Below are 23,302 nucleotides of genomic sequence, written 5' to 3' on the forward strand. Positions count from 1 at the left end.
ATCTCTTCTGTCAAGCCTATCTGGTATGGATCCCACATCCGTGAGCAGTATTCCAGCAGTGGGCGAACAGGTGTACTTCCTTTGTTTTCAGATTGCATTTCCGTAGGATTATTCCAATGAATCTCAGTGTGGCATCTGCTTTACCGACAATTAATTTTATATGGTCATTCCATTTTAAATCACTCCTAATGCCTACTCTCAGATAATTTATGGAATTAACTGCTTCCAGTTGCTGATCTGCTATATTGTAGCTAAATGATAAAGGATCTTTCTTTCTATGTATTTGCAGGACATTACACTTGTCTACATTGAGATTCAATTGCCATTCCCTGCACCATGCGTCAATTCGTTGCAGATCCTCCTGCATTTCAGTACAGTTTTCCATGGTTACAACCTCTCGATATACTACAGCCTCAGTGAACTTTCAATGTTATCCACAAGGTCATTTATATATATTATGAATAGCAACAGTCCTACAACACTCCCCTGCGGCACACCTGAAATCACTCCTACTTCAGAAGACTTCTCTCCATTGAGAATGACATGCTGCATTCTGTTATCTAGAAACTCTTCAATCCAATCACACTATTGGTTTGATAGTACATATGCTCTTACTTTGTTCATTAAACGACTGTGGGGAACTGTATCAAATGTCTTGCGAAAGTCAAGAAACACAGCATCTACCTGGAAACCCGTGTCTATGGCCCTCTGAGTCTCGTGGACGAATAGCGCAAGCTGGTTTTCATATGATCGTCTTTTTCGAAAACCATGCTGATTCCTATAGAGTAGATTTCTAGTCTCCAGAAAAGTCATTATACTCGAAAATAATACATGTTCCAAAATTCTACAACTGATCGATGTTAGAGATATAGGTCTATAGTTCTGCTCATCTGTTCGACGTCCTTTCTTGAAAATGGGGATGTTCTGTGCCCTTTTCCAATCTTTTGGAATGCTATGCTCTTCTAGAGACCTACGGTACACCTCTGCAAGAAGGGGGGCAACTTCCTTCGTGTACTCTGTGTAAAATCGAACTGGTATCCCATCAGGTCCAGTGCCCTTTCCTCTTTTGAGTGATTTTAATTGTTTTTCTATCCCTCTGTCATCTATTTTGATATCTACCATTTTGTCATCTGTGCGACAATCTAGAGAAGGAACTACAGTGCAGTCTTCCTCTGTGAAACAGCTCTGGAAAAAGACATTTAGCATTTCGGCCTTTAGTCTGTCATCCTCTGTTTCAGTACCATTTTGGTCACAGAGTGTCTGGACATTTTGTTTTGATCCGCCTACCACTTTGACATAAGACCAAAATTTCTTAGGATTTTCTGCCAAGTCAATACATAGAACCTTACTTTCGAATTCGTTGAACGCCTCTCACATAGCCCTCCTCACACTACATTTTGCTTCGTGTAATTTTTGTTTGTCTGCAAGGCTTTGGCTGTGTTTATGTTTGCTGTGAAGTTCCCTCCTCCCCCCATGAACAATGGACCTTGCCGTTGGTGGGGAGGCTTGCGTGCCTCAACGATACAGATAGCCGTACCGTAGGTGCAACCACAACGGAGGGGTATCTGTTGAGAGGCCAGACAAACATGTGGTTCCTAAAGAGGGGCAGCAGCCTTTTCAGTAGTTGCAGATGCAACAGTCTGGATGATTGACTGATCTGGCCTTGTAACACTAACCAAAACGGCCTTGCTGTTGTGGTACTGCGAACGGCTGAAAGCAAGGGGAAACTACAGCCGTAATTTTTCCCGAGGGCATGCAGCTTTACTGTATGGTTAAATGATGATGGCGTCCTCTTGGTTAAAATATTCCGGAGGTAAAATAGTCCCCCATTCGGATCTCCGGGCGGGGACTACCCAAGAGGACGTCGTTATCAGGAGAAAGAAAACTGGCATTCTACGGATCGGAGTGTGGAATGTCAGATCCCTTAATCGTGCAGGTAGGTTAGAAAAATTAAAAAGGGAAATGGATAGGTTAAAGTTAGATATAGTGGGAATTAGTGAAGTTCGGTGGCAGGAGGAACAAGACTTCTGGTCAGGTGAATACAGGGTTATAAATACAAAATCAAATAGGGGTAAAAGTTGGGGTAGGTGGAGGAGGAGGAGATTAGTGTTTAACGTCCCGTCAACAACGAGGTCATTAGAGATGGAGCGCAAGCTCGGGTGAGGGAAGGATGGGGAAGGAAATCGGCTGTGCCCTTTCAACGGAACCATCCCGGCATTTGCCTGAAACGATTTTAGGGAAATCACAGAAAACCTAAATCAGGATGGCCGGAGACGGGATTGAACCGTCGTCCTCCCGAATGCGAGTCCAGTGCGGTAACCACTGCGCCACCTCGCTCGGTTTTGGAGTAGAAATAAAAACGTTGAGGTTCGCCAATGACATTGTAATTCTGTCAGAGACAGCAAAGGACTTGGAAGAGCAGTTGAACAGAATGGACAGTGTCTTGAAAGGAGGATATAAGATGAACATCAACAAAAGTAAAACGCGGATAATGGAATGTAGTCGAATTAAGTCGGGTGATGCTGAGGGAATTAGATTAGGAAATGAGACACTTAAAGTAGTGAAGGAGGTTTGCTATTTGGGGAGCAAAATAACTGATGATGGTCGGAGTAGAGAGGATATAAAATGTAGACTGGCAATGGCAAGGAAAGCGTTTCTGAAGAAGAGAAATTTGTTAACATCGAGTATAGGTTTAAGTGTCAGGAAGTCATTTCTGAAAGTATTTGTATGGAGTGTAGCCATGTATGGAAATGAAACATGAACAATAAATAGTTTGGACAAGAAGAGAATAGAAGCTTTCGAAATGTGGTGCTACAGAAAAATGTTGTAGATAAGGTGGGTAGATCACATAACTAATGAGGAGGTATTGAATAGGATTGGGGAGAAGAGAAGTTTGTGGCACAATTTGACTAGAAGAAGGGACCGGTCAGTAGGACATGTTTTGAGGCATCAAGTGATCACAAATTTAGCATTGGAGGGCAGCGTGAAGGGTAAAAATCGTAGAGGGAGACCAAGAGATGAATACACTAAGCAGATTCAGAAGGAGGTAGGTTGCAGTAGGTACTGGGAGATGAAGGAGCTTGCACAGGATAGATTAGCATGGAGAGCTGCATCAAACCAGTCTCAGGACTGAAGACCACCACAACAACAACAACAACAACAACAACGTGAAGTTCCCTTTGCTTCCGTGGCAGTTTCCTAACTCAGTTGTTGCACCACGGTGACTCTTTTCCATCTCTTATGATCTTGCTTGCCACATACTCATCTAATGCATATTGTACGATGGTTTTGAACTTTGTCCACTGATCGGCAACATTATCTGTACTTGAGATAAAACTTTTGTTTGAGCTGTCAAGTACTCTGAAATCTGCTTTTTGTCACTTTTACTAAACATAAAAATCTTCCTACCTTTTTTAATTTTTCTATTTACGGCTGAAATCACCGATGCTGTAACCGCTTTATGATCACTGATTCCCTGTTCTGTGTTAACTGTTTCAAACATTTGGGGTCTGTTTGTCACCAGAAGATCTAGTATATTATCGCCACGATTCGGTTCTCTGTTTAACTGCTCAAAGTAGTTTTCAAATAACGCACTTAAAAAAATTTCACTGGATTCTTTGTCCCTGCCACCCTGCCCAGTCTATATCTGGTAAATTAAAATCTCCACCCAAAACTATAACATGGTCGGAAAATCTGCTCAAAATATTTTCCAAATTTTCCTTCAGGTGTTGTGCCACAACAGCTGCTGAGCCAGGGAGCCTATAGAGACATCCATGTTTGAGTCTGCTTTAACCATGACCTTCACCCAAATTATTTCACATTTCAAATCTCCGTGAATTTCCTTCGTTACTATTGCACTTTTTATCGCTATAAACACACCTCCCCATTCACTGTCCAGCCTGTCTCTGCGGTATAAATTCCAATCTGAGTTTAGAATTTCGTTACTGTTTACATCTGGATTCAGCCAACTTTCGGTCCCTCGAACTGTGTGGGCATTGTGAACGTTTATTAATGAGAGCAGTTCTGGGACCTTTCTATAGATGCTCGTGCAGTTTACTATTACCACATTAATATTGTCATTCCCTGTTGCGTTTTGCCTACTGCTACCTTGTCGCGTAATTTTTGTCGACGGCATGCAGCTTTATCCTATGGTTAAATGATGATGGCGTCCTCTTGGGTAAAATATGCCGGAGGTAAAATAGTCCCCCATTCGGATCTCCGGGCAGCGACTACTCAAGAGGACGTCGTTATCAGGAGAAAGAAAACTGGCATTCGACGGATCGGAGTGTGGAATGTCAGATCCCTTAATCGAGCAGGTAGGTTAGAAAATTTAGAAAGGGAAATGGATAGGTTAAAGTTAGATATAGTGGGAATTAGTGAAGTTCGGTGGCAGGAGGAACAAGACTTCTGGTCAGGTGAATACAGGGTTATAAATACAAAATCAAATAGGGGTAATGCAGGAGTAGGTTTAATAATGAATAAAAAAAAAAGAGTGCGGGTAAGCTACTAAAAACAGCATAGCGAACACATTATTGTGGCCAAGATAGACACGAAGCCCACGCCTACTACAGTAGTACAAGTTTATATGCCAACTAGCTCTGCAGATGATGAAGAGATTGATGAAATGTATGATAAGATAAAAGAAAATTATTCAGATAGTTAAGGAAGAAAAATTATAACTGTCATGGGACGCTGGACTTTGACAGTAGGAAAAGGAAGAGAAGGAAAAGTAATAGGTGAATGTGGACGGGGGGTTAGGAATGAGAAGAAACCGCCTGGTAGAATTTTGCACAGAGCATAACTTAATCATAGCTAACACATGGTTCAAGAATCATGAAAGAAGGTTGTATTACATGGAAAAAGCCTGGAGATACTGGAAGGTTTCAGATAGATTATATGATGGTAAGACAGAGATTTAGGAACCCGGTTTTAAATTGTAGAACATTTCCAGGGGCAGATGTGGACCCTGACCACAATCTATTGGTTATGAACTGTAGATTAAAACTGAAAAAACTGTGATGTGTCGACAGAAGTGCCAACACAGTGTGGTTTGAGGGGACCGCAATGCATGCTATAAGCACACGAAGGATGGTCGTGAGGTCTGAAACAGGATACGTAATGAATGCTATAAAGAAAAGTACGTAGCTTCTGGAATACTTAACTTTAATCCATACTTGTGGTACATCGCTCTTGACGATACAAGTGAGACTCTGTAGATACATGCAATGTTACTAATGGCGCCTTGCTAGGTCGTAGCCATTGACTTAGCTGAAGGCTATTCTAACTATCTGCTCTGCAGATGAGCGAGGCTTCGACAGCGTGCATCGCTAGCTACGTCGTCCGTACAACTGGGGCGAGTGCTAGTCCGTATCTCGAGACCTGCCTTGTGGTGGCGCTCAGTTCTGCAATCACACAGTGGCGACACGCGGGTCCGACATGTACTAATGGACCGCGGCCGATTTAAAGCTACCACCTAGCAAGTGTGGTGTCTGGCGGTGACACCACATTCCTCCCCCGCAAATCGATGAACGGTCGTGTTATAAGGCTTCCGCCCGCCGTGGGGAGGACCCCATGTTGACGTATGCGATGAGGTGGGGAGCCTAACAACAGGCGAGGCTGTGCCACCCGCACCCGGCCATTCGGTCTGAGGGGATCTAGGAAACGCCTGAAAACCTAGTCCAGGGTGCACGTCAACATGCGGTGTATGCGCCCGTAAAGAGACAGGAGGGGCCGAAGGGTCGACCTCCATTGCATCGGGGTATCCGACGCGCAATGACGTCATGTGGTCCGGAGCGGGCAAGAGGTCCATGGCGGAGGACAGCTGGTCACAGGAAGCGATCGGCGGCGCGTGACCCAGGGAGGCGCTTGGCGGCTGCAGCGAAGCGTCCACTGTGGGCGGCGGCGGCTGGAGGACAGGCGGCGGCGGCGGCGGAGGCGGCAGCGGCGCGTCGCCATGGGGCAAAATGGAAGGCATCGTCGGTAACACCTGGGGATGAGGCGAGCCAGTAGATGGGTCCCCAGTGCGCTGACCGGACGGCACCGTCGCTGAAAGCAGGCGGGGAGCGGCAGAACCCATGCGACAACAGAGGCGCAGCTGATTGAGATGCCGACGCACCTCACCAGAGGCCCCCGAAACCAAATACATCGCGCGGCCGTGGCAGCGAAGAATGCGCCCTGCGAGCCAACGCCGTGAACCTCGATAGTTGCGGTAGAATACAGCAAAGACATCAAGGTTCGATGAGGATGACCGTGGAGCAACTCAGCCGGCAAGCAACCATCTCGGGGCTGAGAGCGATACGATGGCAAAAAGAGCAACAACGCGTCCTCCCGAGAATGCGACTGTTTCAACTTCAACATCTGTGACTTGAAAGTCCGGACCAATCGTTCAGCGGCACCGTTTGACTGAGGCGAAAACGGCGCGGATGTCAGATGTTGAATACCATTGGCCTGGCAGAATGACTGAAATTCTGCGGACATGAATTGTGGGCCATTGTCGGAAACAATAGTCTCCGGAAGACCTTCAATGCAAAAGATAGCAGACAACGCTTGGATGGTGGCAGTTGACATCGTGGAAGACATCCGGACAAAAAAAGGAAAATTACTGAAGGCATCTACCAGAACCAACCATCGAGCATTCCAGAATGGACCAGCAACATCGATGTGCAAGCGTTGCCAAGGGAAAGTGGCTTGTGGCCATGCAAAGACTTTCCGCGGCGGTGCGGATTGTTGTTCGGCACACGCCATGCAAGAAGAACACATATTCGTAATCGCAGCATCGATTCCGAACCAAGTACAGTGCTGACGAGCAAGTTGTTTCGTTCGCACTATACCCCAATATCCTTGGTGAAGAAGCCATAAAACAGAGGACTGTAACGAACGTGGGACCACGACTCGGGACTGATCATTATCAGAACGCAACAACAAAACACCACGTCGAACAAAAAGTCTCTCCTTGTGAGCAAAAAATCGGCGAACCAACGGATCCTCGATCCGAGACTTTGACAAAGGCCATTGCGTAGCAACAAAACGCAAAACGGTAACAAGGACCGGGTCAGCAGCTGTGGCTGTAGCTACACAACGAAAATCAATCGGAAACGATTCGACCACTTCATCGGTTTCCGAATCAATGAACATGCAAGCAAGTTCGGAAGAATTGAATACTCTATCCTCAGCAACAGGCAAACGGGACAACGCATCGGCGTTTCCATGCTTAGCAGTGGACCGATACAAGATATCGTAGCGGTACTGCGAGAGGAAAATAGACCAGCGAATGAATTTCTGCGCTGTACGTGGAGGTACAGGCTTGTTCGAATGAAAAAGCGATGTCAAAGGTCTGTGGTCTGTGATGATGGTAAAGTGACGACCATACAAGAAATCATGAAACTTAGTAACACCAAATATGAGAGCCAAAGCTTCTTTCTCTATCTGTGAATAATTTCTTTGCGCAGATGAGAGCAATTTGGATGCAAAGGCAATAGGGCGATCATGTGATCCATCTTTGTGCACAAGCACAGCACCGATCCCGAAATCCGATGCATCTATCATCAACAAAAGGGGTTTCTGGGGATTGAATGGCGTAAGGCAAGTATTAGAAAGCAATGCCGATTTCAACTGGCGAAAGTTGCGTTCGCAAGTGAGACTCTGTAGATACATGCAATGTTACTAATGGCACCTTGCTAGGTCGTAGCCATTGACTTAGCTGAAGGCTATTCTAACTATCTGCTCTGCAAATGAGCGAGGCTTCGACAGCGTGCATCACTAGCTACGTCGTCCGTACAACTGGGGCGAGTGCTAGTCCGTATCTCGAGACCTGCCTTGTGGTGGCGCTCGGTCTGCTATCACACAGTGGCGACACGCGGGTCCGACATATACTAATGGACCGCGGCCAATTTAAAGCTACCACCTAGCAAGTGTGGGGTCTGGCAGTGACACCACAAACTGCAAAAAGGTGGGAATTTAAGGAGATGGGATTTGGGTAAACTGACTGAACCAGAGGTTGTACAGAGTTTCAGGGAGAGCATAAGGGAACAATTGATGGGAATGGGGGAAAGAAGTACAGTAGAAGAAGAATGGGTAGCTCTGAGGGATGAAGTAGTGAAGGCAGCAGAGGATCAAATAGGTAAAAAGACGAGGGCTAGTAGAAATCCTTGGGTAACAGAAGAAATATTGAATTTGATTGATGAAAGGAGAAAATATAATAATGCAGTAAATGAAGCAGGCAAAAAGGAATACAAACGTCTCAAAAATGAGATCGACAGGAAGTGCAAAATGGCTAAGCAGGCATGGCTAGAGGAAAAATGTAAGGATGTAGAGGCTTGTCTCACTAGGGGTAAGACAGATACTGCCTGCAGGAAAGAGACCTTTGGAGAAAAGAGAGCCACTTGTATGAATATCAAGAGCTCAGATGGAATCCCAGTTCTAACCAAAGAAGGGAAAGCAGAAAGGTGGAAGGAGTATATACAGGGTCTATACAAGGGCGATGTACTTGAGGACAATATTATGGAAATGGAACAGTATGTAGATGAAGATGAAATGGGAGATACGATACTGCGTGAAGAGTTTGACAGAGCACTGAAAGACCTGAGCCGAAACAAGGCCCCGGGAGTAGACAACATTCCATTAGAACCATTGACAGCCTTGGGAGAGCCGGTCCTGACAAAACTCAACCATCTGGTGAGCAAGATGTATGAGACAGGCAAAATACCCTCAAGCTTCAAGAAGAATATAATAATTCCAATCCCAAAGAAAGCAGGTGTTGACAGATGTGAAAATTACCGAACTATCAGTTTAATAAGTCACAGCTGCCAAATACTAACACGAATTATTTACAGACGAACGGAAAAACTGGTAGAAGCTGACCTCGGGGAAGATCAGTTTGGATTCTGTAGAAATATTGGAACACGTGACGCAATATTGATCTTACAACTTATCTTAGAAGAAAGATTAAGGAAAGGCAAACCTACGTTTCTAGCTTTTGTAGACTTAGAGAAAACTTTTGACAATGTTGACTGGAGTACTCTCTTTCAAATTCTAAAGGTGGCAGGGGTAAAATACAGGGAGTGAAAGGCTATTTACAATTTGTACAGAAAGCAGATGGCAGTTATAAGAGTCGAGGGGCATGAAAGGGAAGCAGTGGTTGGGGAGGGAGTGAGACAGGGTTTTAGCCTCTCCCCAATGTTATTCAATCTGTATATTGAGCAAGCAGTAAAGGAAACAAAAGGAAAATCCAGAGTAGGTATTAAAATCCGAAGAGAAGAAATAAAAACTTTGAGGTTCGCCGATGACATTGTAATTCTGTCAGAGACAGCAGAGGACTTGGAAGAGCAGTTGAACGGAATGGACAGTGTCTTGAAAGGAGGGAACATCAACAAAAACAAAACAAGGATAATGGAATGTAGTCGAATTAAGTCAGGTGATGCTGAGGGAATTAGATTAGGAAATGAGACACTTAAAGTAGTAAAGGAGTTTTGCTATTTGGGGAGCAAAATAACTGACGATGGTCGAAGTAGAGAGGATATAAAATGTAGACTGGCAATGGCAAGGAAAGCGTTTCTGAAGAAGAGAAATGTGTTAACAATGAGTATAGATTTAAGTGTCAGGAAGTCGTTTCTGAAAGTATTTGTATGGAGTGTAGCCATGTATGGAAGTGAAACATGGATGATAAATAGTCTGGACACGAAGAGAATAGGAGCTTTCGAAATGTGGTGCTACAGAAGAATGCTGAAGATTAGGTGGGTAGATCACATAACTAATGAGGAGATATTGAATAGAATTGGGGAGAAGAGGAGCTTGTGGCACAACTTGACGAGAAGAAGGGACCAGTTGGTAGGACATGTTCTGAGGCATCAAGGGATCACAAATTTAGCATTGGAGGGCAGTGTGGAGGGTAAAAATTGTAGAGGGAGACCAGGAGATGAATACACTAAGTAGATTCAGAAGGATGTAGGTTGCAGTAGGTACTGGGAGATGAAGAAACTTGCACTGGATAGGGTAGCATGGAGAGCTGCATCAAACCAGTCTCAGGACTGAAGACCACAACAGCACCTTTTCGCGTCTCTGGAGGTGTCTTGTTGAGCCTAGGGAGGGAATTCTCTAACCTAAAAACCCCACAGGTGCACTCCACGTGTACTCCGCTACCCTTGTAGCCACTTCCTGCATGTAGTGCGCGCCTGACCTATGCAGGAGGACCCTACAGTTCTCCACCCGATAGCGGAGGTCGAGAAATTTGCACCGCAGATCTCCGCAGAATCATCTGAGCCTCTGGTTTAAGCCTTCCCCCTCGGCTCGAAACCAGAGGACCACAATTGGTTCTGGGAACGACACTACAAATAGTTAGCTCAGATTCCACCCAACGAGCGAGGCTTTCCGCCTTCACCAACTCTGCCAACCGCCTGTATGAACTGAGGATGACCTCTGAATCCAGATGGCAGGAGTCATTTGTGCCGACATGGTCCAAGAATTGGTCCAAGAATCAGTTTCATACATTGTTTGTACATGTGATATAGGACAGTGGTAATCCTAGTTAGTTTGTGTCCGTACACAGCAGTCACACATCCTATCCATCCTAAGAAATTAACAATTTACTGTAGAGAGTCAAGTAATCAACTTTTAACTAGACTGCTAATTCACTAATTCACTGATCTGATTGACATAATACTGTGATTTTAATGAAATTTGGCATTCCTTTTTGATACTTTAGGTAAGTTAGGAAGTAATGCAGTTTTGTGTGTCTGAATGGGACATATACCTCCTTACTATTTTCCATCAATTTAATAATTGTTGAGGAAGGTTTAAAATTCCCAGAATTATATGATTTTCTTAGTATTTTCGCCACTACTTTTGAGAGTGGATTAAAGATGGTACTGGATTCCAGTTCTAATCCAATTGAATCCCTCTATTCCTCAATGACTGACTTCTTCAAGAATTTCAGCAGTACCAGTTTTTTTGTGTAGAGTATTCTAGAGAAACCTAGCAAAATACAATACCTGCAGGGAAATATAAAGGGAATTTTTTAAAAAGTTGTATGTTGTTTTATGGCCAAAATATTGGGCTACGATAGAGGAGTGTGGTATCAATAATCTATGTGCCTCTCTGGTGCAAATTACCTGGTCAATTAAGTTCCTTCCTGCATTGGCTCAGTATTCTGTAGACTATAGTATTACAGCCACAATTTCAGATTTTTCTTTAATTAGCCCACAAAAGTCAAGGATTTGCATGTGGTTGGAAGCTTGTGTTCATACATTATCTTTTAAGGATTCTGGCTAATCATAATGAAATAATGCTAAAATACAGGAGGAATTTGTGGAGACATATTTGACAAACATTTATTGACAACTGAGAAACAAAGAACCTGTGTGAAGAGCGTAAAGAAAGTTTTGATATTCATCAACACAAGAAGTGTCAGCAACTTATGTTCTAAGTATAAATGATGGTAGCATTGTCCAAGATGGAAAACAGATAAACACACATTCTGGTTGAATTTGATTTCTGAAGAGACTGAACTAGTGCCAAATACAGAAGGTTTTAATACATGTTGTTCTTTTTTAGACTTGTGAAAAATAAATCAAAACTATCCAAGTTTTAGTATTTTCAGATTAATGTCTGGAATCAAATTGCTGACCCGTGAAAGTATTTAAAGACCATAATAATCATTTTGTATCTTTAGTGTGTAACTGCTGATTATCATAAAAATGCTTATTTTTAACTCCACAGGTAAAAGCTGGTTTTATTGACCAAAACAATCCTGGCAGTACACTGCAAAATTCCAGTGTTACAAAAATCATCACACATGAGGGATACATCATGTAAGTAAAATTATTTTTTAATGTAACAATTCTGTTCAATAACAGTTATATGTCACACAATATCATTAATTAGAAGTTGTAGAAATAAGCTGATGTCAGTTCTTTTTACAATAATTACTGTAACATGAAGGGAGCTCCAGAAGCAGGGAAATGTCAGGTGAGCTGGAATTCAAACCTCTTATCACTAATGAAAATGTCCATAACAGGAAAGCACGGTGCCGAAGCCTTAAAACCTGGACTACGGAGCAGTGAAAGAATGTCATTTGATTGGATAAGTTTTATTTTAGACTGTTTCCAGCTGCCGGCCAATGTGGCCGACTGGTTCTAGGCGCTTCAGTCCGGAACCGCGTGACTGCTACGGTCGCAGGTTCGAATCCTGCCTCGGGCATGGATGTGAGTGATGTCCGTAGGTTAGTTAGGTTTAAGTAGTTCTAAGTTCTAGGGGACTGATGACCTCAGATGTTAAGTCCCATAGTGCTCAGAGCCATTTGAACCCTTTGTTTCCAGCTCCTGGTCAAGTTTGCATCCCAAGAGTGACACATGGCGGTGGTTCGATGATGATTGGGCAGCCATATAGTGGTATTCCAAGGGCCCCTTGGTTACTCTGCACGATCACATTACTGCTAAGGATTATATAGCCATTTTTTTTTTGTCAGATCTATTCCATAGTACAATGTGTGTTTCCCAATGACAAGGCCCCTGTTCATACAGCTCACATAGGTCAGAACAGTTTTGTGAGCACAAGTATGAAATGACGCATCTCCCTTGGCCACCACAGTCACCAGATCTCAATATTATTGAGTCTTTTGGTCTACTTTGGAGAGCAGTATCCACCTCCATCATTGTTACATGAAGTTTCTGCTATTTTGCAGTAAGAATGGTATAAAATTTTTGTCCATAATCTTCTTAAACTCTGTGTCTTAATGCATGTATAAGCATTGAATCAAGTATTGTGTTCTATAACATGCACTAAGTAAAAGGTATTATGAGCCTAAAAAATATCAAAACATAGAAGTAAGCGCAAAATGTTGTTTCTTGCTTCTCATATTAAACAAAGCACACCTGAAGCGACTGCATGTTCAGCGAATTATACATTTAAAAACTTCATTAAATTTGTTCTTGAAACATTCTAACTTCATACCAGATAGTCTATGTCAGTGTTACTAAGCTCACAATTGTCCTGTAAATTTAGTATTATAAATTCAAAAATCAGAATTATAAATAACGGATGAGCTACTTTTACTGGGACACAACAGATTTCATTGAACAAGTGTTGAGTTCGGTTAGCAGGCAATAGAAAACTTGTGGGATCTTCATGGACCTCTCTAAAGCATTTGAGTGCACGAATCATTTCAAGCCAGTAGAGAAACTGCATCAGTATGAGATTTGAAGGAAATCTCATTTCATAAAAAAGTTGTACATTCTGGTTAGCAAACAGTGCATGGAAACCGAAACCGAAGATACTAATGGAAGAAATATGAACAGTTACATGCTTGAGTTACAAACTGTTGAAAGTGGTGTGCCACAAGGTCCTGTACTCAGGGCAGTACTATTTATTCTCTATTTAACTGATTTCTCAGACAACGTAAATCAGATACTTACAATGTAAGCTGATGAAACAACAATGACCTGTGCAGCTTAGACAAAGGAATTGCTTGAAAAGGAAGCAGTCCTGAGTATTGAAAATGAAAATATGTACTACAAAACCATCTTTAATTATGAATTTGTCTAAAACAACATATGTAGAGTCCCAGACTAAACAGAGTGAAATGTACAGTCTAAATTTTAAAATAAATAGAAAGGTAATTAATTAAGTACACTGCAAAACATTTTTAAGAACTATTATTGAGAAGAATTTGTCATTTGCCTTTTACTGTGTAAAAGATAAACAAACAAATTTTCCTCATAAGCGACATGATAAAAGTTGTGTATAATAAAACTCTCTGGTCAATTTACTATGGACTTGTGCTCCCACATGTGTCCTGCTCAATTTATGTATGGGTACATGCATAAGGTAACTACTTAAAAAGAATATTTGTAATTCAGAAAAGAGCATGAGTTATACTAGGATTACCAGATGTGCTAGTTTTCTGTGTCCATCCCAGTTTCGGATTAGAGAAATCAATGTCCCAAAAATGTGTTTTTCAGCTGGCAGTTTGTTCCGGATATCAGAGAAATATTCTCATACCTATTTTTTCTCAAAATTATTGTGGGGGCCTATATTAGCTAAATAATGAAAGTTTTTATTATTGAAGCTGACTGAGTCCCTTAAGGAGTATCATTGCATGGCAGTGTTGCTGAATTTCCATTATTGTCCCATATCTTGGTTCAGTTCAAACTTTGTAACAATGTGGTTCTCTTTTTCTCTGTCTGAGTCATATCATGGTTAATTTGTTATTAAAGCATTTGGTTGTTACAAGAAAACTCAAAATGCCAAAAGAAAGTGTTCGTTCCTAGAAAAATATTCAGGAGGATGGTTTTTGATAAAACAAGGGAGAAGTGACTATGAAGTAGAATGTGTAATTTGTAGGTGCTGTGTTTCAGTTTTACATGGGGGAAGAGCACATATTAAGGATCATTAAGCTAGCATACAGCATAAATCAGACTTGTACTCTGCAAGCACTTTGAACAAAATGGGCACTTATTTTGTTTCAAATTCATTTAAACAGGCCAAATTAGTGACACAGCAAAATTAGCAGCATGCTATCATACAGTTATACAACATATGTCTTTGAAATCAGTGGACTGTACTTCTAAGATAAGCTCCAAACTTTGTAATGATTCCGGAGTAGCGAAAAATGTGACATTGGGCTGAACAAAATCAACAGCAGTTATGAAACCAGTGTTAGCACCCATTACTGTCGCACGAATATGCAATGATCTTTCCAAGGCCTGTTATTTTGGTGTAGTTACAGGTGCTAGTAATCACAAAGCTGAGAAAATATTTTCATTAACTATTCAGTATTTTGCGGCATCAAATCGCATTCTACTGAAATTCCCTCTCTTCCAAATCAAACTGCCTCTGTAATAAGCAAGTTTTGCATCACTGCTGTAGAGGAAAACAAAATTAATAAAAGTAAGTGCTTAGCATTTTGTGGTGGCTGTGCCAACACTAATTTTGTGTGAGTGTAAGTAGCTGGTACAAACAACATCTTCACAAAATTGAAAAGTGGAGTTAGTGAAAATCTTGTAGGAGTTGGATTTCCCACACATGTATTACTTAATGCTGCAAAGGCAGCTGCTGACATGAGAGTGCTGATGTGGAAATGCTAAACTTCCCAGTTACTTCTCCATATACACAGTATGAATGGAGTGTCTGAAAGAATTTTGTGCATTTATTGACACAGAGTATCGTGCAGTGTTGTCACATACGAAAACAAGGTGGTTATCTTTGTTTGTTGCAGTAGAGAGAGTACTGAAATTATATGATGCTCTTAAGCCATTCTTCCTCTCAAAAGAGAAAAGCATCTAAATTTCTGGCAACTCTGTTTCAGCATCCTCTGAAAGAACAATATTTATGGGCTTTTGGACTGTCATATGAGTGTATTTCAGAGATAAATACTTGAACTCAAGAAAACAGATAGCAGTATTAGAGAATTAGCTGTAATTTTGGAAGATGTCGGAGTTATACGATGGCATAAAGAGTAAAAATTTGTGCCACTCAAAATGACATCTGTTGTTGGTGTTGTTGTGGTCTTCAAAAAAATGTCTCTGAGCACTATGGGACTTAACTTCTAAGGTCATCAGTCCCCTAGAACTTAGAACTACTTAAACCTAACTAACCTAAGGACATCACACACATCGATGCCCAGGGCAGGATTCGAACCTGCGACCGTAGCGATCACGCGGCTCCAAACTGAAGCGCTTAGAACCGCACGGCCACACCGGCCGACCTGTGGTCTTCAGTCTGAGACTGGTTTGATGGAGCTCTCCATGCTAATCTATTCTGTGCAAGTTCCTTCATCTCTCAGTACCTACTGCAACCTACATCCTACTGAATCTGCTTAGTGTATTCATCTCTTGGTCTCCCTCTACGATTTTTACCCTTCACGCTGCCCTCCAATGCTAAATTTGTGATCCCTTGATGCCTCAGGACATGTCCTACCAACCGATCCCTTCTTCTAGTCAAGTTGTGCCACAAACTTCTCTTCTCCCCAATCCTATTCAATATCTCCTCATTAGTTACGTGATCTACACACCTAATCTTCAACATTCTTCTGTAGCACCACATTTCAAAAGCTTCTATTCTCTTCTTGTCCAAACTATTTATTGTCCATGTTTCACTCCCACACAGGGCTTCACTCCATACAAATACTTTCAGAAACGACTTCCTGACACTTAAATCTATACTCGATATTAAGAAATTTCTCTTCTTCAGAAACGCTTTCCTTGCCATTGCCAGTCTACATTTTATATCCTCTCTACTTCGACCATCATCAGTTATTTTGCTCCACAAATAGCAAAACTCCTTTACTACTTTAAGTGTCTCATTTCCTAATCTAATTCCCTCAGCATCACATGACTTATTCGACTACATTCCATTATCCTTGTTTTGCTTTTGTTGATGTTCATCTTATATCCTCCTTTCAAGACACTGTCCATTCCATTCAACTGCTCTTCCAAGTCCTTTGCTGTCTCTGTCAGAATTACAATGTCATCGGCGAACCTCAAAGTTTTTATTTCTTCTCCATGGATTTTAATACCTACTCCAACTTTTTCTTTTGTTGCCTTTACTGCTTGCTCAATATACATTGAGGAGAGGCTACAACCCTGTCTCACTCCCTTCCCAACCACTGCTTCCCTTTCATGCCCCTCGACTCTTATAACTGCCATCTGCTTTCTGTAAAAATTGTAAATAGCCTTTCGCTCCCTGTATTTTACCCCTGCCACCTTTAGAATTTGAAAGAGAGTATTCCAGTCAACATTGTCAAAAGCTTTCTCTAAGAGTACAAATGCTAGAAATGTAGGTTTGCCTTTCCTTAATCTTTCTTCTAAGATAAGTCGTAAGGTCAGTATTACCTCACGTGTTCCAACATTTCTATGGAATCCAAACTGATCTTCCCCGAGGTCGGCTTCTACCAGTTTTTCCATTCGCCTGTAAATAATTCATGTTAGTATTTTGCAGCTGTGACTTATTAAACTGATAGTTCGGTAATTTTCACATCTGTCAACACCTGCTTTCTTTGGGATTGGAATTATTATATTCTTCTTGAAGTCTGATGGTATTTCGCCTGTCTCGTACATCTTGCTCACCATGTCTCGTACATCTTGCTCACCAGATGGTAGAGTTTTGTCAAGGACTGGCTCTCCCAAGGCCATCAGTAGTTCTAATAGAATGTTGTATACTCCCGGGGCCTTGTTTCGAATCAGGTCTTTCAGTGCTCTGTCAAACTCTTCACGCAGTATCGTATCTCCCATTTCATCTTCATCTACATCCTCTTCCATTTCCATAATATTGTCCTCAAGTACATCGCCCTTGTATAGACCCTGTATATACTCCTTCCACCTTTCTGCTTTCCCCTCTTTACTTAGAACTGGGTTTCCATCTGAGCTCTTGATATTCATACAAGTGGCTCTCTTTTCTCCAAATGTCTCTTTAATTATCCTGTAGGCAGTATCTATCTTACCTCTAGTGAGATAAGCCTCTACATCCTTACATTTGTCCTCTAGCCATGCCTGCTTAGCCATTTTGCACTTCCTGTCGATCTCATTTTTGAGACATTTGTATTCCTTTTTGCCTGCTTCATTTACTGCATTTTTATATTTTCTCCTTTCATCAATTAAATTCAATATTTCTTCTGTTACCCAAGGATTTCTACTATCCCTCGTCTTTTTTCCTACTTGATCCTCTGCTGCCTTCACTACTTCATCCCTCAGAGCTACCCATTCGTCTTCTACTGTATTTCTTTTCCCCATTCCTGTCAATTGTTCCCTTATGCTATCCCTGAAGCTCTGTACAACCTCTGGTTCTTTCAGTTTATCCAGGTCCCATCTCCTTAAATTCCCACCTTTTTGCAATTTCTTCAGTTTTAATCTACTAATAGATTGTGGTCAGAGTCCACATCTGCCCCTGGAAATTTCCTACAATTTAAAACCTGGTTCCTACATCTCTGTCTTACCGTTATATAATCTATCTGATACCTTTTAGTATTTCCAGGAGTCTTCCATGTATACAACCTTCTTTTATGATTCTTGAACCAAGTGTTAGCTATGATTAAGTTATGCTCTGTGCAAAATTCTAACAGACGGCTTCCTCTTTCATTTCTTAGCCCCAATCCATATTCACCTACAATGTTTCCTTCTCTTCTTTTCCTACTGTCGAATTCCAGTCACCCATGACTATTAAATTTTCGTCTCCCTTCACTACCTGAATAATTTCTTTTATTTCATCATACATTTCTTCAATTTCTTCATCATCTGCAGAGTTAGTTGGCATATAAACTTGTACTACTGTGGTAGGCATGGGCTTCATGTCCATCTTGGCCACTATAATACGTTCGCTATGCTGTTTGTAGTAGCTTACCTGCACTCCTATTTTTTTATTCATTATTAAACCTACTCCTGCATTACCCCTATTTGATTTTGTATTTATAGCCCTGTATTCACCTGACCAGAAGTCTTGTTCCTCCTGCCACCGAACTTCACTAACTCCCACTATATCTAACTTTAACCTATCCATTTCCCTTTTTAAATTTTCTAACCTACCTGCTCGATTAAGGGATCTGACATTCCACACTCCGATCCGTAGAATGCCAGTTTTCTTTCTCCTGATAACGACGTCCTCTTGGGTAGTCCCCACCCGGAGATCCGAATGGGGGACTAGTTTACCTCCGGAATATTTTACCCAAGAAGACGCCATCATCATTTAACCATACAGTAAAGCTGCATGCCCTCGGGAAAAATTACGGCTGTAGTTTCCTCTTGCTTTCAGCCGTTCGCAGTACCAGAACAGCAAGGCCGTTTTGGTTATTGTTACAAGGCCAGATCAGTCAATCATCCAGACTGTTGCCCCTGCAACTACTGAAAAGGCTGCTGCCCCTCTTCAGGAGCCACACATTTGTCTGGCCTCTCAACAGATACCCTTCCGTTGTGGTTGCACCTACGGTACGGCTATCTGTATCATTGAGTCACGCAAGCCTCGCCACCAACGGCAAGGTCTATGATTCTTGGGGGAGGGGGGGGGGGGGGGGTAATGATATCTATCTTGCTGAAAAGAGAGGTTGCATCAGCTAGGGACATTCAGAAATTTCATTATCATATTGAACAGTTTTACAAAACATTTGTGGATTATTTTAAAAAATGGTCAATGAACTTGAAAGGATTTGCCAATTTCAAGTGGGTGTTGCTGGCTCAGAGCCTGTTTTGAATGAAGTGATAAAGACAGTAATATTTCTGCAAGATAAAGGGTAATCAATAGACAATAGTGCATTGTTTGGCCAGTTTTGCTTCCTCAACTTCGACGGCAGTAATAGTGATAACTGGCCATGAAATCATGTCAGGAGACATAGACCAATTTCTCTGAACAGTGTGGGTGTATAGAGCAGTAATTGCAATTACTAAATCGGTCCAGTTCATCTTCAGTGTTCACGAACACAATGCTAGTGTGGAAAGAGTATTCGCTCTAAGGAATGACCAGTGGTCTGGGAAATGAAATAGATTACAAGTATCAATAGTTCAGTCAATAGTAAAATGTGTTCTTAATTACAAAATTATAAAAAAGTCTACTCCCTGAGCAGATGCATAAAAAAACAGGGACCTACTGGATGGGATGAGACGTATCTTTCCTTCTCACCCCATCTGGTAAGACTACCCAACCCAGAGTTCTGGGTGACTTTTATGAACTCTACCCCTTTCCCTAAATATCTCCAATTCTTTTTCTTCACCCCTCTTCCTTCCCCTTCAACCCTTCCACTAGAAGAAGGAGCCACTGTCTCCGGAAGCTCAAGTAAGTAAAACCATTTTTTATGTGTGTGTTCGCCTGTCACTCCTTGGAGAGTATTTTTTTTTTTATTTATACGGTTACTTGTATTGTCAAAAATTTATTATTTTTGTTGTTATAATTATAAAATGAGGTATTCTGACTTTTATGATAACATCATTCAGTGGCAGGCTCTTCTCTATAAAGCTCGGAAGTCTTTCAACAAGTGTTAATTTTTAATAATTTTGACTGTTTCTCAATACCACTGACACTCATCTTTTCAGTGGTATGAAACTTAAACTGGGGCAGTACTCCAGGGTTTTTCTTTGTAAAGGAACTGTTGAAAATTCTATCCTCAACTTCAGTCCGTGTGTGACTAGACACTAATTTAGGTGTTACTAACAGCCTTTACATATGGCGAGAATTTCTTTGGGTTTTGTGAAAGACTTTTCAATAATATTCTGCTACAGTAGTCACTGATAGCTTCACACATTGATCTCTTGACAGCCAAATTCATTTCATTCAACATCAATCTATAACCCTATACATTGTTTTATACCTATTGTGTAGTTTTCTCTGATTTTAGAAGTTTCTTTACAGTGACTCTATAACATGGAATTGTTCTACTGGGTACATATCTATCCTGTTCATTGTCAATTATTCTCGTAAACATGAGTCATCATTCCTCTGTATGCTCTGTCCTGAGCAAAAATTTTAAAGTTCCTCCTTAAGATATGACACTACTACCTCTTTATCTAGTTTGCTGAAAATATAAATCATTTACCAGAGTGAGATTTTCACTCTGTAGCGTAGTGTGCGCTGATATGAAACTTCCTGGCATATTAAAACTGTGTGCCGGACTGAGACTCGAACTCGGGACCTTTGCCTTTTGTGGGCAAGTGCTCTACCAACTGAGCTACCCAAGCATGACTCACACCCGGTTCACACAGCTTTGCTTCTGCTAGTGCCTCGTCTCCTACCTTCCAAACTCTACAGAAGCTCTCCTGCAGTAAAGCTGTGAGAATGGGGCGTGAGTCATGCTTGGGTAGCTCAGCTCGTAGAGCACTTGCCCGCGAAAGGCAAAGGTCCCGAGTTCGAGTCTTGGTCCGGCACACAGTTTTAATCTGCCAGGAAGTTTCATAAATCATTACTTGTTTTAGTTGCCTTTTGTGCTTTGGTAATCATTGTTGCTATAACTGTCTCATCATCACTGATATCAGTTTCAATGCAGACATCATGTATTTTTTGCATTAGATCTAATATATATCCATTATGAGAGGGATCCTGACTATTTTCTGTATACAATTTTCAGAGAAGGCATTTGATAATGTTTAAAAGAATGTCTTGTCATGTTTACCACTAACAAATCCCAAACTGTAATTATCTCAATTGATTATTGGGTAATTAAAGTCTTTCCAACTTTTGCAGAATGATTGGGGGAATGTGCATACAAGCAAAATGAAGTTCTGGGTTACATGAGGATGTGAGGCTGGTGGTTAATTGAAGGATCCATTTATAATCTCCCCCAATACTAAGCCTTGCCTAAACAATCTTGCATGCAACTGCAATTTCTGCCTTGATGGATTTGAGTTTCTTGTCTACTGTGACAAGTATGCCACATCCATTTCCCATTATCCTATCCTTTCAATATATGCTCAAATTTTCCATGAAATCTCCTTGTTGTCAACTTCAGGTTTTAACCAGCTTTCTGTACCTAGTACAATATGAACTTCACTGTTTTTTAGGAGCACTTCAAACTCTGGCATTTTCTTGTGAATGGGGCATTTTCTTGTGAATGCTTCAGCAATTAAACACTAGAATTTTAATACACTCATCTTTGGTGTATTTCTTTGGATCTTTCACTGATACTTCGAGGTCTCTTGCAGCTATCATTACCATGGAGAGTTGCTTAATCCAAAAAAATCTCTTATGTCCACCCATCACAGAGTCAGCTATCTGGGTAACAGCCACTGATGTGTAGTGCACATCTGACCTCATTTATGGGGCTCTTGTAGTTCTCAATCCTATGCCACAAGTCCAGGAAGTCACAGCCTAGCTCATCACAGAACCTTTGCAGTCTCTGGTTTAAGTCTTCAACTTGACTCAGTACCAGAGGTCACAATCTGTTCAGGGGACAATGTTGCAGATTGTGAGCTTTTTTGAAACTCCATGAGCAAGCTGATATTCTCAACCTTCTGTACCAGTCACTAGAATGATCCAAGTATGACCTCAGAGCCCAGATGGCAGGCATTGTTTGTCTCAGCATGTGCCACAACCTGCAATGGTTGCACACTGTTCACTCAATGGCTGCTGGAATAGTCTCTCCAAAATACTGAATGAGGCCCCTAGGCATACACATTGAATGTACATGGTGTTCCTTTTCATCTGCAATTTCATTTAAGAGTACCAATATTTGCCATACATTTGAACTGCTGATGATTAATAGACCCCTACCCCCCGCCTCCCTTTCTCCCCTTTGACCAGAGGCAGCACATTTACCAGCATGTGAAGTGAGACTCATTGGTACAGCTTCAATTACAATGGGTGTAACATCCTGAGTTCTCCTTGGTCTGTATCTCCCTTGTGTAGGATGTCTAGACCTACCACTCATGAACCATTCACAGTCAAGTGGATGACTAGTGCTAGATCCTGTATTTCCTACAGAAGATACAATGTCCACGGAACAGGTTATCATTTGAGGTATATCTGGTACATGACTCTTGGTAGCCCTTCCAACACGTCCATTCACAGCAAGTTCCAATTGCTTGACTGTAGCCTGGCCAATTTCCAGCTGCTTATGAATAGCAATTAACTCATTATGTACCCAAGAAAAGCAGACACAGTGGGGCTGTATTGCCCTAGGTGCAATATTTTTCAGAACAGTAAACAAATAACTTTAAATTAAGCTTGTTGATTCACTTTTATAATATGTGATTATTTATAGTAACTGTGAAATAGGTTATGCACAACACTCATAATTTACAATTTTTCTCAAAAATAAACATTTGCAAGCATCCAAAACTTATCAAAAATATACTTTTTTCACATAAATATAATGAAATGTGGCCAAAAGTATCTATAAAGCATGATTAAGGTTACTATTGATGATTATAGTACAAGACCTTGTAGTCCTTCACAGCAGCATGTCAAAACAAAATCTTCTTGGTTTTCAACTGTGTCAATCTAAATAAAATACCCAAAGCTTTCAATGGCTATCTCCAGCATTGTCATCAGGAGTAAAAAGCACTGATTGCTGGGGCTGGTACAGTTTTCCACTCATATAAGCATGATTATAGGCTATGGCACCAACCAGAGAGGGCGAAAACAACATTTACACAGAAGACAAGTTGAGCAAATCTTCGCAGCTCTGGCCTGCCATGAGACTGAGTGATGTCAAGTGGCACGAGGGGCTGGCACCATGTTTCAAACTCCCACTCATGCCTCCCTACAAACATCAAGCATCTGTCTTTGCTTTCTCTCAGTATCCAGTGCCCATCCCAAAGCCCTACTAAGTGTGTACTTGTCTCTGTTAAAATTGTTGCTGTTTATTCTAATCTCAGCTGCCACTTTTGTAATGGAA

General features: G+C 41.5%; 1 protein-coding gene across 1 annotated transcript in view; it reads left to right on the forward strand.

Moving 5' to 3' along the window:
- Positions 1–23,302, forward strand: part of LOC126482415 (trypsin-1-like) — a 180,463-nt gene that overhangs the window by 90,717 nt on the left and 66,444 nt on the right. Inside the window, exon 5 of the mRNA XM_050106528.1 lies at positions 11,713–11,804. Coding sequence (XP_049962485.1) covers positions 11,713–11,804 — 92 coding nt within the window. The remainder of the gene's footprint in view (positions 1–11,712; positions 11,805–23,302) is intronic.

The sequence above is a fragment of the Schistocerca serialis genome, chromosome 1 (assembly GCF_023864345.2).
Source record: "Schistocerca serialis cubense isolate TAMUIC-IGC-003099 chromosome 1, iqSchSeri2.2, whole genome shotgun sequence".
Lineage (NCBI taxonomy): Eukaryota > Metazoa > Arthropoda > Insecta > Orthoptera > Acrididae > Schistocerca > Schistocerca serialis.